Below are 14,039 nucleotides of genomic sequence, written 5' to 3' on the forward strand. Positions count from 1 at the left end.
GATTACGTGCATAAAGTTGCATTATGCGATTGGCAATTGAATGATTGTAACCGGGAGTACTTTTTTGGATATGGTAGCATATGGTAGCAAAGAAAGATGCGTACATGGTGTGTCAAAAGTGGAAATAGCCGCCCGGCTTTAGTTCGCCAGCCTTGTCAATAGATGGCAGTACCACAACATGGGCAGCGGATCGTGCAATTGACGTCAAATTTTCGTTATCTGCTAAGAATTTAATGGCGGATCTTTTCATGCAAGAATCAAGTATATCGGTCCACAACTTTTCTAGCGACAGAGATATGAAGTCAAACACCCTGCCAGAGCGGCGGCGCGGCGGCCGGCGGCGCCCGTTTCGCGCCGCCTGGGAGACTGGCGGCCCTGAACGGTTCCGACTTGACACTGCACTAAAACCTGTTAACTGCTTGGAATAGTTATTATAGCAAAATTTTCATTCAAGTGAGGAATAACCAAGGGCAGGAAGTATGTATGGTTGTGTGCGTACTGTGTAAGCCAAGAAACTGCATTAGCAGATACTCGCTAATATTAGATCCAGCCAAGTCCAAACGCATTCCAGGGGATATGTTTCTGATGGGTCAACAATATTTATCGTTCGAGGGCGGATACAGTTTTGACAATACAAAAAATATTTTTGCACAGCTCTATTCCTTGAATAATTCTCTTCAACGCCTCATTCCTAGTTAAGCGAATTAGCCCACCCTGGTTGAATAAATAAGGCGATTTCGCCACAAGGTCGCGGAAAACCGACCGAAAACGGCCGCGCTCAACGTTAATTTGGGCATGCAGACTCTTAGAAAATCGCATTGGGCGGGTAGGGTTTCCCAGGTATTGGCTCCAAAACACCGTATTCGGCTCCCGAATACGTCCAAGTGACCCGCCTCGTTCCTAGTTAAGCTCTAATTAGATCAAGTGACTCACAAGGAGCGAAAAAGCGACAAAAAGCATGAATTTCCCTATGGCGGCGGGCTGCCGGGTTGCCAGACGGCGCACCGGCTATTTCCAAGGCCATCTATAGAGCTATTTCCACTTTTGACACATCATGAGCTGTGCGCGTATTTGACAATTGTGACACCTACCGAAGCCAATGCTTTTGGCCAATGCTTGATTAGATTGTTTGTTTTGAAGTGATACCTGCGAGAGATAAATAGGTATGTAATCAGTCTTATTTTGGCCTTTAAACATTATAAATATATCTAAGGAACTGGCCATAATGGTTTCTTTGTCTTTTCCTCAAAAAGTGCATTTCCTGATTTGTGTAATGCAATTGTTTCAGTTTGTGTCTAGTACAAATCTTGTGAATTGAGCATTCCAAATTTTACCATATAATTTATTTAGTTTGTGTTTGAACTAGCTCAGGCTGATATAGGTACTTTTCTTTCCAGGTCCTACGTAAGTTTTTCAGGCATTGGCCTGATGGTCTTTTTGTCTGATCTCTGACCATATCTTACCTGACTCTGGATCCTCGGAACAAGGTCTGCATGATGTCTGCTAGTTTGAGCCGCTGTCTCATGGCAGCTGTTCAGCTTCACCTTCAGCACAGGGCCCTCAGACTGTTGTCATGTGCTGGATCAAGCCAGTCAAATTTGCTAGCTAAATATGGCCCTTATACCAATTGGTCATGGAGAAGATGGAAGACTACTAATTCTAAAATTCCTCAGAAGTCTGGAGGATCAGCAGATGAATCCAAATCAGGTGGGTTTCTGCTGAATGAAGCTGCTGGTGAAAGCAAGGACTTATCACATTTGTTAACAATGCATAGGTAGGTATGTGCTGTTTTATTTTGCAGGCAGGGTTCAAAACTTTGAGTTGGAGTGAGCCTGAAAATGCCACTTCATTTTGGTACAAGCCTTGAGTAAATGTCCTATTTACTACCTACATAGTTGCTTCATATTTTTTTAGAAACAAGAGATAACACTGCATTTGCTACTTGTTTATTCAGAAAATATAATTGTTCTAAAAATGCAGATCTTTTTTAAGAATTCAGGACACTTCGTTTGATGTTCATTTTTCACTTTTTGTTTATATCCAAAATATTTTAATTTCAGGCTTTTTCTGACAACACCCCACTTTTCCAGAGCTTCCCCACGTGAACGTGGGCACCATCGGTCACGTAGACCACGGCAAGACGACGCTGACAGCGGCCATTACACGCGTGCTGGGCGCGCACCAGCAGAGTGAGTACGTGCCGTTCGACCAGATCGACCGCGCGCCGGAGGAGCGACGGCGGGGTGTCACCATCAACGCGGCACACGTGCAGTACAGCAGCGGGCGCCGCCACTACGCGCACACAGACTGCCCCGGACACGCCGACTATGTGAAAAACATGATCTGTGGCACGTCTCAGATGGACGGCGCCATCCTTGTGGTGGCTGCCAACGACGGTCAGATGCCGCAGACGCGCGAGCATCTTCTGCTGGCGCGGCAGATCGGTGTTGATAAAATCGTCGTGTTTGTCAACAAGGCGGATCTGGTGGACGAGGAGGTGCTGGAGCTGGTCGAGCTGGAGATGCGAGAGCTGCTCGATAATTTCGGGTTTGACGGCTCGGCCACGCCGTTCGTGATCGGCTCGGCGCTGCAGGCACTGAACGGCGGTGACGGGGAGCTCGGCGAACCCTCCATCTGGCGGCTGGTGGAAGCGTTGGACGAGCACGTGCCTATACCGGAGCGAGACCGAGCCGCGCCGTTCCTTATGCCCGTCGAGAGCGGGTTCACCGTGCCCGGCCGCGGTACTGTGGTGGTCGGCACGCTCAAACAGGGCGTGCTGAAGCGCCGCGTGGACGCCGAGCTGGTCGGTTTCGACACTCGCATCAAGACGGTCGCCACCGATATCCAGGTGTTCAAGAAGTCGGTGCCGCAGATTGAAGCCGGCGAGCACGCGGGGATACTTCTGCGCGGCGTCCCCGTGTCTGCGGTGAAGCGTGGCATGTCTCTGACACCTCCCGGTGCGTTCGACACGTCTAACGTGCTGTGGGCGCGACTCTACCTCCTGGAGCGCAGCGAGGGCGGTCGCAGCAAACCCATCACGTCCAGCTACGTGCAACAGCTGTTCTGCGAGACGTGGACAGTTGGCTGCCGGGTGATGCTGCCTCCCGGGACGGAGATGATGCTGCCTGGAGACGCTGGCCGGGTCAGTCTGCTGCTGCCGCGGCAGATGCTGGCGAGGCGCGGTCACCATTTCACACTCCGCGAGAACGGAGTTACCGTGGCGACCGGCGTGATCACGGGCGTGAGGCCACCAGTGCGGGTGCTCGGTGTGGACAAATTGATAGAGGTGACGCCGGAACAGATTGACTTTGAGCCAGATGATTCGGCACCCATCAGCTGAGGTAGAGAGTGGTGTGTGCAGTGTGAGATGAGTGGAAAAATACGCATGGGGCGACATCTGTTTCAGCGATGGTGGTGCCACCTAGTCACTTTGACATGGTGCGTGGGTAGTAGCCCTAGACCGCATTGTGGACAAGAAAAGAACAGATGAATGAATAAGTGAACATCCATGCTGCCGGTGACAAGGATAGAGTCATTGATGTGTCAGTCTTTTGTGAATCATCCGATATTGAGCCGTTTTGATGGATGTGTACCGAATTGTTCTTGTCAATGATGTTGCTTGTGGCTGTAAGACCGTATCTGTCGATCTTGGTCCCTTTCGAGGTATAATATATTAATTGCCAACGGTTGGCTGGCTGTTATTACTCATGTTAGCGTACCATTTTTAATTGAGTTCATTAAAAAAGAAAGTATCTTCGTCGAATTAAAAGAATCCAAACGAGTTTTGATGAGCGTCGAGGTTAGACGCAAAGCTAAACTGGTTCGGATTATTTTATTTCGATGATTAAATTAAAATATTTTGGATAATCAATTGATGCCTATTGAAACATGGCAATACCTCATACCGCTATCAAACCTTCAGGCTTCAATACCTTTCTCGTAAATTCGAGGCATGCTGGGCAAATATGCGGGAAAGTAGTGCGATTACAGACAAAAATATAAAAAGATGCTAGTTAGATTTTAGAGTTGCTTTAAAGCGAGCTCTCATCTCGTTTTTATCATGGGAGCTTGATCTTCCAAAAAGATAAGTTCAGATAATGCAAAGAAAGGGTAAATTCTTCAGTCCCTACGTAGTGAGAGCATTAGGTATCGATTACGACTTCACTTGAATCGCTTATAAACGCTCCCATACATAAATGGGTGTGCGCCATGTACCGATGCATGGCGCTTGGATGCTTGGTGCCCTTGGATGCTTAATGACGAAAATAAATATCATAAACCGTGTCGGCATACCCGAGTATGTCTTCCGAGCAGGGATGCGGAGCCGGAGCGGGAGTCGGAGCCGGAGCCGCCGGAGCCGGCATATTTTGCCCGGAGCCGGAGCCGGAGCCGGAGCCGTGAAACAATATAGCCCGGAGCCGGAGCCGGAGCCGGAGCCGCCAAAAAAGGGGGCGACTCCGGCTCCTTTTTATTTTTTGAAGAGGAAAAAAAAATAATTGACCTAGTTCGGTTTGACAGTACAAGGCAGTAAAACATATGGTACTTACGTCATGGGCCATCAAGTGAATGAAAAAATCCGAATATCCCCAGTATCCCACAGTACGCAAACAACTTCCTGTTTGCTCTTCCCCCCCCCCCCCACGTCTACTGCATCCCCAGAACATGAGGACCAGTCATCAGGTGACGGCCATTGTTTTCAAACCAGTGCAGTGGCCTGCGACTCCCAGCACCGTCTCATCCCACCCCCCCCCCCCACCCCTCACCCCCCAATGCAGCCGAGACGGGTGTCAGCTTACGATGGTTCACTGAACTCCGATTCGCGGCGACTGCGTTTCCAATGCCATCGCTTCCTAGCCCTTTGTTCTGCCAGTTCTCTCCGAGGTGCGTTTGCGCGGGGACGCGGTGAGCCGGTCATGGCAAAGAGTAACGCGTATAACCAATCCAATTTTTCTTCCACCCGTATTTAAAGGAAATAGTTCACTTTTGATTGCGTAGGGGATGTACTGAGTCGGAGCCGGAGCCGCCGGAGCCGGACCATTTTACTCGGAGCCGGAGCCGGAGCCGGAGCCGCCATAACATTTCACCCGGAGCCGGAGCCGGAGCCGGAGCCGATTTTTTTCTCCGGAGCCGGAGCCGGAGCCGTCTGAAATTTCCACGGCTCCGCATCCCTGCTTCCGAGTATGTCCGCCTCAGCTGGTCCACCCCCGTGTATAGCCCTCGGGTCCCTTGCATTCATTCCTGTGTTTTCCCCACCTCCCTGGCCCTCTGGGTCCCGTTCACCGCTCTCGGACAGCGGCGCGCGGTGGCGACGTCGGCGGCCCCCGGTCTGCCTGCCTGTCAGCGGACATGCCAGACGTCAGAGTAAATCAATCAGCGCGCCGCCAGCCCGGACACGGCAGAAGGCCATCACTCGGAGTCCGACACGCGGACGGCGCGGCCGGCTACCTGCCTTGCCGGAACGGCAGTAGCGCCGTCTCGCTTCGGCGCACATCGTTGAGTCAGAATGCCACCGAGAGGTCGATGGTCCGGCGGACATCTCTGAGGGGAGGTCGGTGCTGCGGAGGATATCAGCGGAAGGAGGTCCGTGCCACTGAACAGGGGATAGAGCCGGGACGGGAAGCGCACCTTCGGCTGGCCGAGGGAGTGACAAAATGAATCTGCCTTTAGCGCCCAATCGGCAATCACATTGAACAGATTGACTACGCAACATCAACATCTGCCTATACGAGACAAGGATATCAGGCAGATTAACAATAAATTATTGGAAAGCCGAGAAAGGAATGGGTTCCTTGCCGACAGCCCACAGCTGATCCGGTTGATAGCCTAGGTAGGCATCGTCTAATTCTTTTTGCTGTTGTTATTGCTAACGTTGTTGGCATTGTTGCTGTCATCGCTCAAGGACCGCGTTCCTTTTGGCAGCGGCAATAAATCAGGCCTTCCGTTACTGTTAGTAAAATGCGAGCAGCACGCGACGCCACCTTACTTGGGCGGGCAGTCAAACTCTAACGGATTATAGGCAGGCCTGACCATGTGGGCATGTGAGTACCTACTTGCAAGATGAAATGTGGTATGTAGGTACCTCCTTTTAAATGCGTCAGGTGCTGTTATAATGTTTCTTTTGGGGGATGACACCAGTTGCATTCCTATAACAGTTTTGTTTTAATAAGTCACTGGGAAAATAGTCAGTTAATTCATGGGATATTAAGCTAGCCAAAGTGAGGTGTAACCTTTTAAGATCATGAGATAAATTCAGTGGCCCGGCAAAAATTATACTTATTAATATGTCCTCATTTCCTGCACCGGCCCGGCATCTTAGTGTCCCTGCCCGCTACTGCACCGAGCCTGGCTCTTAGAGCACAGCACAGTCCATGACTCATCGCTGACTGGTGGTTGACGCGAGGCGACCGCCGCGGGGCGAGGTGTCGGCAATGTCGCTGCTATGACAAGACCGGCACAGGCAGGGCACGGCGCCAAGTGCCGATGTTAGAGTGAGTTTGCGAAATCGGTGGATCCGCGGAGTCCCTAGGGAATCCACGGAGTCCCTAGTGACTCCGCGGATGAACATCAAGTCTAGTATATTCGCGGATAAACGGGCGGAGATCCGCGGATGAACAAGACGGTTCTGCGACACCTGAGCGAGCGTCGTTTCAGCGAATGACATTTGAGCGAAGCCTTTTCAGCGATTATCAATTTAAGCGATTGACTTTTTCAGCGATTGTCAAGTCGGCGAATTCAATCACAGCGATTATCAACATAAGCGAGGACCAGAATCAGCGAAACCAGATTGAGCGAATATATGGAGGTCAATGGGGACCAATTGAGCGAACACAGTTACAGCGAAACCGAACGCGACGGAAGTCAATCATTTGCTACTTTGCGGGAATTCTTGCCCTTGGAATACCCGCTTGGTATGCGTCATGCTTCAAGCTGCGCGCGGCCTTTTCTTCTAAGCTTGGAAACCACAAAAATATCTGGCCTCATTCTGCAACTTTGATCTGGAAATGTGGAACGTGAGAGATAGGACGATGGAAGGAATGCCAAGGACCAATAATAAACTCGAGGGATGGCACAGGGGGATCCAGTCTTTGTTTCAGGGCCCTCACCCAAATATCTGGAAATTCGTACGGTGCTTGGGGCAAGAACAAATTTTACAACATGGGGAACTGATCCAAATTCAAGCGGGGGAATTTCGCGAAAAACAGCACAAGCAATATGAATCTCTGAACAAACGTTTGGTCATCATTATTGGCAAACAGCAGGTGTGTGTGTGTGTGGGGGGGGGGGTGAAATCGAACCGCTGTAATTTTTTAGAAATGTGGCATCAAATTTGGAGCTTAATGTCTGAACTTTGATCGTGACATCCGGCATCCAGTTCCGAATAACCATGAAAAGTTCCGGAAACATTCGTTGTACGAACGCTCACAAAAGAAAAAAAATACACCGTTACGGGACGATGAAGTGTTTCGCTGAAATGACAGTCGCTCAAACTGTAGTCGACGAAAAAGATGTCGCTGAAACATAGCTTTCGCTTAAATTGATAATCGCTATATTTGATAATCGCTCAATTTGATATTCGCTAAGTTGCCAGTCGCTGAAAATGGTTCGCTCAAATGACGTTCGCTCAAATGACACTCGCTAAAGTCGCTCGCACCGGAACAAGACTTCAGGATAACCGCGAACTCCCTGAAGAGTTGACGAGATCCGCAAACCACCCGGGGAATCCTCGGAGCAGCGATTCATTCTAGTGAGTTTGCGAAGTTCCTATGCGTTTCGTGCAGCTATCTTATGACAGGAATGCAAGACATATTGGATAGATCGTCTGCGACTTAACCCTCGCCCGTATTGGTGTTTTCCCAGTTGCTGTTGGAATTCACTGAGTAGGTACCGATTCATTCTAGTGAGTTCGTGAATTATTCTTTCATCTCGCTTAGACGTCGCTCGCAAATATTAATATGCAATTAAATAATGAACGGTAAGCCATTTTTGGCGTGGTTGAACTTCTGCGACCAGTCTGCTTACTTTTCTCCCAACCATTAATGGAAAGCTGGAAAGGCTACCGCGCATCTGAGCGATCATGTGAATGTATGCAAGTATGTATGAATAACAGTAATGATCACTCTTCCCCTGCAGGGACGGAGCTTCCTGTACAGTTGGTGGGGTAGTTGCCCCCCCCCCCCCCAACTTGCCCTTTTGCCACAGCCGACCTGACTCGACCGGTCAGCACCGCGCCTACAGACGCTCCAGCCCGGCGCCACAGTATCTATTCTGGGTAACATTTGGACTGGAGGGGCAATGGCAATGTTGAACTTCGATACAAGAACCCAACACGTACATATCAACCCGCCTTTGAATATAGTTATTTGACCCAAGTTGACGGTAATTGGCCGAAGCCATTGCGAGCTTGCAAACAAACTAATGAAACGTTAATCACGCATTGGCATCAATTGAGGTTGTTGGCTGTTGCGTCTCAAAGGCGATTAAAAAGACAGGATGTCCCCTATGCTATTTGGAATCGACCTGGAATGTCAACCAAATACCAATGGCCTGGGGCCGTATGGTTTGGGTATTATTGGCTTCTTCTATGTAACCACGGAAAGCAAGCTATTTTTTTCCGCGAAAGTTTAGCTCGATCAGGGGCCGCACGGCAAGGGTTCCAACGGAACCCTCCCCCGCGGACCCCTCCCCCCGCACACGGTAGCGTCAGAGAAAACAATAATACGGGCGAGGGTTAGCCCTCGCCCCGTTGGGGGAGGCAATTTGCCCCCCCCCCCTATGGTTTATCCTGAATGCCAAATTTTTAGTTCCTTCCCGGGCATCAATTTGACATCTTCACACAAAATTTCAATTCTTACGTCACCTTAGGTCAGGAGTTATTGAGGTCAAACTGAGGTCATGTTCGAGCAAAAATGACCAAAAAACATGAAATTTTGAAACCATCACAAAAGCTACGGTTATCAAGCAATTTCAAAGTTCTTTATGTGGTTGTGTAGAAATAAAACGGCGCTAAAAACTGTTATCTCGGATTTTTTAAAATTGTGGGATTTTAACCACTCCAAAAAAAAACTTAGTCTTTTTTAGAAAAACGCAAAATTATCCCAAAATTTTTCGCATTACGAAAGAACCGGAATATGTATGATAGTCCGTGCGCTCTTCTATCTCCATACCAAATTTTAGATCGATATCTCCTTTTTTTGGCCAAGCTATAGCGAAAAAACTGTTCAAAATTGATGACGTCAAATTTTTTAACTCAATTTTTAGCAATTCTAGACCACGTAGCGCAAAAAAAGACCACCATTAGGCTCCCCGTGACGAGCTGCATCGATTCGATTACCATTTTTTTAAATCAGCTTAAATTTGACCTAATTTGACCTGACCTTGACCTGAACTTCAACAGAACATAACCTTAACTGGCCCCAAAGGCTGCCTGACCCACATAATCGCATTTGTCATGTAAAATGGACCATAAAACATGAATCATATGATATTTTCATATTCTGACCCTCAGTGACCTGACCTGGCATCAGTGACCTCAGCTAGCAAAATATGTGTTTAACGAACAATTCCCATCGATGATTTTCAATGACATGCATTTTACTCGATTTTACAACACATTTCTTGAAATGCCTGTAAACGGTGAAAATTCGACATTTGACCTGACCTCACTCGCTTTGACCTAGGTCAATGAAATTGGGTCACAAGGTAGTTCTCCGCCGGGGCTACCCAACACTGTTTGCGGCTTGTTGCCATGTTGCGTGGTTCTCGAGATCTTAGGGGGAGGGGGCCAAAATGCCCCCCCCCCTCACAACAGGGCGCGTTGCTCCGGCAGACCCCAACGGGGCGCGGGTTAAGTCGCAGATGATCTACCCAATATGCCATGCATTCTAGTCTAGGTAGCTGCACGAAACGCATAGGAACTTCGCAAACTCACTAGAATGAATCGTTACTCCGCGGATTCCCCGGGTGGTTCGCGGACCTCGTCAACTCTTCAGGGAGTTCGCGGTTATCCTGAAGAGTCTTGTTCATCCGCGGATCCCCGCCCGTTTATCCGCGAATATACTAGACTTGATGTTCATCCGCGGAGCCACTAGGGACTTCGCGGATACCCTAGGAAATCCGCGGATCCACAGATTTCGCAAACTCACTCTAACACCGACACTGGCACGGGCACGGGACGCACGGTACCGATTCGATCACGGACACGGCCCTAGCACGGCGCCGGCTCAGACACGGCACGGGCTGGCAGTGGCACGATCACAGGCACGACACCGACACGGGCACGGCCACGGCACGATGCAGTGGACACGGGCACGGCTACAGCACTGACACGGCACGGACACAACACGGACATAACATGGGTCCGGAACGGCGTCGACACAGACACGGTTAGTGTTCACGGCACGGTGCCAACACGGCACGGATAGATATGGCACTAAAACGGACACGGATACGGGCACGGCACGGACAAGGGCACAGACACGGCACGGCTGTCAAAGAGGCCGCCCGTCCGTGCCGTGGCCCGCTGTGGGAGACACGGACACGGCACGGACACGGACACGGCACAGACAGCACAACACGGACATGGCACGGACACATCACGGTGCCGGCTCGGATACGGCACGGCCACGGGAACGGGCACGGTGCCGACACGGCCGCGCACACGACAACGGACACGGTACGGACACGGCACGGTGCAGTGGACACGGGAACGGCTACAGCACGGACACCATGGACATGACACGGATACGGAACTGCGTCGAAACGGGCTGGCACGGGCACGGCACGGCGCCGACACGGCACGGACACGACATGGTGCTAACACGGATACGGCACGGTTGTCAAAGGGGCCGTCCGTCCGTGCCGTGGGAAACTGGTACCGCCAGTCGATAAAAGGCGACTGGACAACCGATAATGGCGCACTTTTGCGCTACGTTGACAAGTGACAAGCACAAAAGCTGCGTTTTTGTCGCAACAACAGTGCAATTGAAACCAGGTAATGGTTAGGTAAGCGCTGAGGAGATTGCATCTGAACCAGCCACGCTTATGTCCGTACAAGTTCATGCATAGATCCTATGAAGCTCAACAGAAGAAGACTCACCCGAGCGTCTTTATTGCGTCATGCGGGCTTCCGGTAGCATGATTATAATGCCGCCTGAAGTGAATATCTCCATAACTGTTTATTTCGAGCTGCTGCTGCATTATACCTGGCTCCCGTGGGAACATCTCATGGTGGTTTGTCACGTTTCACTCGGTCGGCCAGACTGCGCGGTTAATTTATGCTTCCCTGGCACGTTAATCCGCCTATCTCGGCGTAATCGATTCCTCGCGAACGTAGCTAAATCCGTGGCGTTTACCGCCAACCGGTACACCCGGAGCACCAGGTCAGTGGTCGTGTGGGAACGTCCCTCGGCCGCGCGGAGAAGGGCACCAAGCGGCGCGGCGCCGCGGATTAGGTATAAATCGAACTAATTAAAATGTTTCTCTATGCAACGGCTGGTGAGAAACACGGCTCCCGACGGTTGTGGTAGGTAAGCTACCTGCTGAAAAGAGTGCAGCCAAGGTTCACCTGGCTGCAGCTTTCTGCTTTTTCTCATGTACCTATGTTCCTGAATCGTGTTTTCCTGTGTTTTAGTTCCTGCTCCATTCCTTGTCGAAAGAATGGATACGAGTGAATATGCGATGGATAAATTTACCAAATATGTATTCTGCCTAGACTCTCTCAAAGCGCCGTAACATGAACGTCAAAAATAGAATAAATTTCTTGCATGGTGTGGTTTCTTTATCGCTCTTCAGCTATCTGCACTTTATATAACGCTAGCATGTGAGAATATACGTTTATTCCTGTCATATCCCTGCCCGTCATTGGGGAAACTGCCGCCAACCTACCACTTTGCACGTTACAGCAGCACCATAAAGACGTCATGCAGCACAGCTCCCATAGCCCTCCGAGCCGAGGCGGTCGATGTTTCCCATCCGCGGTCGGTTGATACACCGTGCGGTGCCGGTGTGGTAGCCACAGGGGCGCCCCGCGCGACGGAAGCGCCCCACCCCGTGCACGATTCCGACCACTGTGAGAACGCCCAGCCGAAATTGGCGGTGCTGACGAGCCCGGGCCGGCGTCGGTAGCCGACCCCTGTCCGGCGCCGGGCGGTTGGTATGAACAGAGCTGTAACACGCAAACGGCGCGGTCACACGCCACGCGGCGCCGACGGCCATGTGATGACCCGGGAGCGGAACCGGGCTGGGCTGGGAGAGGGACTGGATGGGAGGGTTGGGGCGGGGGGAGTGGGTCTGTATTCTGTAAATTGGGAGATGGATTGGACTGATGTTGGAGGAGGGACTGGGCGATGGACTGGGGCTGGACTAGGAGAGAGACTGTGACTGGACTGGGAGGGACTGGGAGAGGCACTGAGACCCATGGGTCTGCAGGAGAGGGACTGGGGCTCAGCTGGAGAGGGATGACCTTGGATTGCAGGATAGCGGCTGCGGCTGGACTGGAAGAGGGCTGGGAATGGACTGGAGAGGGCTGGGGATGTACCTGGGAGATGGAGTAAGGCTGGACTGGAAGAGGGACTGGGTCCGGGCTAGAGAGGGATAGTGATGCTGGGGAGACTACGAAATCCGGACTGGGCTTTGGAGAGGGACTTGATCTGATGCTTGTGTTCGGCAAACAATACCAGCGTGTTGAGTTGAGGCGAGGACGAAGGTGCAGACCTGGAACCAAACGAATGAGGCTTGCATCATTGCGTTAGACCACGTGAGGAACTCGATCGGCACGGGACAGAACGAGCTGAATCAATCGGTCGGATTTGAATGCACTACAGTTAGAAGCTTTACCGGGAGGGGTAAATTTTATTATCTACAGAGCCGAGACCACATAAGATTGACTTGGTCATCTCTAGTAAAAAATGCCACACACGACACCTTATAAAGACAGTGAATCCATCCATGACGTGGTCCGTTTCTGGTGGAAAGGGTAACACGATTGGATCAGCGGTGGATCAAAGCATACTGGCAATTGCCATTTTGGTAAAGAAACTGATTCACGATATATGTTGCGTTGATTTATTGTCGTTCTGATCGACGGATTAAGTCAAATATTAATCAATGACCAGTAGTCACGTCGTTGCACAACTACTGCTTTGACTTCTCTGAGAAGTAAACCATTAAATCCTTTTTTTAACGATTCCCCCGGCCAGGAACGGGGGGGGGGGATTGCAGGTAGCTGGAACGCGTCTCGTCCACCGCGACCTGACCACCGTTCGCCGCTGACACCACTCGGTTCGCGGAGATTATGGAACGATAGCACGATGCACAGATGCATGGGTGGACATTCCCCCACCAGAATCTGCATTGCAACGCTCGGCCGAGGCAAAAAACATGTTGCGGCGATGGTGTCTGACCAGCCGGCTGGTGGCTGCAGATGTCCGCGCTAAGCCTTCTTTCTGGGAGTGTGCGACAAGAGAAAACCTGCACTGCGGCTCCGTAGGTACACAGTCTGCAGACAATAAATCTGCAGCAAATTAGGCTGGCGACAACCACGCTACCGCAGGATAATCCGGGAAGGCGCCGAAGACGGCGCAGTGCCCGCCGTCACCACCCCGAGCGAACTCTGCGGTCAACGGCATGCCGATATCTAGTCACTAGTCCGGACTCACAGCCAGGGAGTTTGGCTGATGCCCGACATGGGACCAGACTCAGCTGTATTGTTTCAGTTTGTGCATGCATTTTTGAAAGTTGTAGGTATGCATGTGCACGAACGAATCCAAAAGGGCATTGGGGACATTTGGCTCTCGCAAACGGCGTTCGAAATAGACGAAATTTTGTCGTTTTCCAGTTTCGCTTATATTGAATCACGAAATGTGTGCAAATTGAATCTCATCTAGCAAACAGCTCGACATTGATGGCATTTTATTCGTTTATTCGTTACCTTCATTCGGAAGTAGCCGGTTCTTACATTCACGAAAGTAGAGTGAGGCCTTTTATTCCCATGCGTTTTATATGCATGTCATTAAATCCTTAGTCGATGACGGGAGAGCTGG

The 14,039-nt window shown here is 50.7% G+C and overlaps 1 protein-coding gene across 3 annotated transcripts; it reads left to right on the forward strand.

The window, feature by feature from the left end:
* Nucleotides 1-789: 789 nt before the first annotated feature.
* LOC122377688 (elongation factor Tu, mitochondrial-like) lies at nucleotides 790-3,688 on the forward strand. Of its 3 annotated transcripts, none has more exons than XM_043358011.1 (3): nucleotides 790-1,163; nucleotides 1,398-1,707; nucleotides 2,091-3,688. In XM_043358011.1, the coding sequence occupies exons 2-3, from the start codon at nucleotides 1,494-1,496 to the stop codon at nucleotides 3,338-3,340; spliced, it is 1,464 nt and encodes a 487-aa protein (XP_043213946.1). In that variant the 5' UTR covers nucleotides 790-1,163; nucleotides 1,398-1,493; the 3' UTR covers nucleotides 3,341-3,688. The 3 variants fall into 3 exon arrangements, with proteins under 3 accessions (XP_043213946.1, XP_043213945.1, XP_043213944.1); XM_043358010.1 differs by having other exon boundaries at nucleotides 792-840; XM_043358009.1 differs by having other exon boundaries at nucleotides 1,043-1,061.
* The last annotated feature ends 10,351 nt before the right edge of the window (nucleotides 3,689-14,039 follow it).

The sequence above is a fragment of the Amphibalanus amphitrite genome, unplaced genomic scaffold (assembly GCF_019059575.1).
Source record: "Amphibalanus amphitrite isolate SeventyFive unplaced genomic scaffold, NRLGWU_Aamphi_draft 000049F_arrow, whole genome shotgun sequence".
Taxonomy (NCBI): Eukaryota; Metazoa; Arthropoda; class Thecostraca; order Balanomorpha; family Balanidae; genus Amphibalanus; species Amphibalanus amphitrite.

Coding starts and splice junctions, on each gene's coding strand:
- LOC122377688 (XM_043358011.1), top strand. CDS start 1,494: ATGATGTCTGCTAGTTTGAGCCGCTGTCTCATGGCAGCTGTTCAGCTT. Junction 1,708..2,090: donor AGCAGATGAATCCAAATCAG/GTGGGTTTCTGC, acceptor CCACTTTTCCAG/AGCTTCCCCACGTGAACGTG.